General features: G+C 40.4%; 2 protein-coding genes across 3 annotated transcripts in view; one reads left to right on the top strand and one right to left on the bottom strand.

Moving 5' to 3' along the window:
* Positions 1 to 2,500, top strand: part of LOC144981017 (dnaJ homolog subfamily C member 3-like) — a 516,589-nt gene that overhangs the window by 312,974 nt on the left and 201,115 nt on the right. The gene's annotated exons all lie outside the window — the stretch shown is intronic.
* On the bottom strand, positions 1,677 to 2,081 carry LOC144980645 (uncharacterized). The gene has a single exon (XM_078928325.1). The coding sequence runs from the start codon at positions 2,079 to 2,081 to the stop codon at positions 1,677 to 1,679; it is 405 nt and encodes a 134-aa protein (XP_078784451.1).

The raw sequence follows: 2,500 nt of genomic DNA on the forward strand, positions 1-2,500 counted from the left end.
GTAGGAGGGGGAAGAGGAAGTAAATTCAGTATGGAGACAGAAGAGGAGAAGGGCGAGAGGGAGGAGGAGACAGAGGAGGAGTAGTAGTAGGAGGAGGGAGGAGGAGAAGGTGGAGGAGAAAGAAAGTTCAATATGGAGAAGGATGAGGAGAAGGGCGAAGAAGAATTGGAAGGGGAAGGGGGCGAAGAAGGGGAGAAAAAGTGGGAAGAGGTATATGTTGGTCAAGGAGGCTCAATATATACAACAGTAACGTCGCAAACATCACCAAGACAACCAAACTCCCACCAATAATAACATAAATAGCATCAAACGACAAAATATTAGTAATCTAAAATACACGAAAAAAAAAAGTCATACAAATTCACTAGCTACCTATACGGATACGTATCAACTATTATGCAAATTTGTTTTAAAGTCTACAGATGAAAACAAAGCTGTTTTTTTAATATTATTACAGTCTGCATAAAAACAACGAAATGACACCTTTTAAGATGCAGCATAACAATAATTGTTATTGCCTACGAGCTCACTACCTTCTTGGTTTTCTCAAGAAAATTAAGCTAGATATACCTCTCGGGTATACAGGGAAGAAAAATGTATAATGATATACTTGTGTATTTCCAATTTATGTTTTGAATTTCCTGTTAAGTTATTATTCAATTTAACATCAATTTTTATATCATCATTGAGCTCTCAAAGCACCTATGGTGACATTTTGTCAGTTTGCGAGTATACATGATTGATTATGCTTACAATGATATAAATAAATTTATTATAGTCATAATAATGCAAGAGAGAAAACCAGATGTCAATGGTTGTATTTTAGTGAGATATAAATGCTGGCTCAAGTGTACTGGAGCGAGAACACTGCGGTACTCTGACAAATGTCTAAGTAGTCCTTCAGATCCATTGGGCGCATAGAGCCGGAATTTATCCCGGTTTCTATAGCGTGAAACGGACCATACCAATTGCTTGCTAATCTTTCGATAGGACGCTAGTCAATCGAAAAGTACTCTCCGCCAGATCTATCAGACCCAGCTACCCATTCACTGTTTGGTAGACGGAAAAAGGAGGGGGGGGGGGGCAGAATGAGTTTCCTGCCAAAATTTTTAAAAGGTAGTAAGCCTGAATGTAGGATTTAGAGCACACGGCTGTTCTGATCTAAAAGGACTTTGTAAGAGGAATTCACTCCACGGAAAAAAATGCAGGTCATCCACTACGCGAGTCAGCAGGAGAGAAGGTCTAATAGTCCTTCAGAGCCATTGTGCCTATAGAGTGGAATTTTTCCTGGTTTCTACAATGTGAAACGGACAATAGTAAACGTTTTTCTGCCCTTTGAAGAGGACGTTAGTCGATCGCAACTTACTTTCCGCCTCTCTCTCTCTCTCTCTCTCTCTCTCTCTCTCTCTCTCTCTCTCTCCCGGCATACTGCCACAATCTGATAGTTCCTTCAACTTTCTTTTCCAGCACAAGAGGTAATCCGTGTCATTTTCACACCTCTCTGTACTCACCTTTCTTTCTAAAAGTATTGCCAGATCCATCCTTGTTTCAAATCTTACAACATCTTCGCCTTCTTCATTTCTGCTGCCATACCCATACCTTCCCAACCATCTCTCCTCTCCGATATTGCTTTCTCCAACGTGCCCATTCAAGTGCGCACCGATGAAAACTCTGTCTCATTTGTCGAACATTACCATTTGTTCATCAATCACCTTCAAAAATTCTCCCTTCTTGTCTTGCGTACAGCCTGTCTTGGGTGCGTCTGCACTCACGACATTGATTTGCTCCATGATGACTACACTCTTGATCCACATAAGTCTGTCGGACATCCTTTGGACTCTAAGAACATTTTGTGCAAGTTCTTTATCCAGAACGATACCCACTCCGTTTCTTGTGACCTCATTTACTTTATAAAATATTTTAAATCCTCCATCAATCTCCCTGGCTGATTCGCCTTTCCACTTTGTTCCTTGCACACATAGAATGTTAATTTTTCTTCTTTCCATAGTATCAGCAATTTCCATTGATCTGCCTGACACACTTCCAGCGTTCACACTTCCAATCTTGATCTCCACTCTCATCCGCTTCCTTAACCATCTTTTACGCCTTTCCTCCTTTTGTGGGTGACCAGAAGTCACTGAATTTCCACTGTCATCCTGCTTGCTGGCCAGTAATGACAGAGGCGGTCGTTTTTATCCCGGGACTCGGCCGATCCGGTATGATATTTCTGGTTTCATTCATTCATTAGTTATGGCTTGAGTTTTACTGCCAGGATGCCCTTCCTGAGCAGACACTCCCCATTTATCCGGGCTTGTGTTTATTTTTCTCTTATGATTTCTAAAAAAAGAAATGCCCGCATAGATTAGATGATTACCTAGGAAACATGTTTATTATCTGTGTAATTCTAAACACTAACTTATATCTGATTTAGGACTCTTTTGTCGATCTGATATTTATCTAGCTTTGCCCACATCATGGTAAAATGAGAATGATTAATTTT

This window comes from Berghia stephanieae, chromosome 10 (genome assembly GCF_034508935.2).
Source record: "Berghia stephanieae isolate SIO BIC M18660-M18661 chromosome 10, UCSD_Bste_1.3, whole genome shotgun sequence".
Taxonomy (NCBI): Eukaryota; Metazoa; Mollusca; class Gastropoda; order Nudibranchia; family Aeolidiidae; genus Berghia; species Berghia stephanieae.

Coding starts and splice junctions, on each gene's coding strand:
- LOC144980645 (XM_078928325.1), bottom strand. CDS start 2,081: ATGAGAGTGGAGATCAAGATTGGAAGTGTGAACGCTGGAAGTGTGTCA.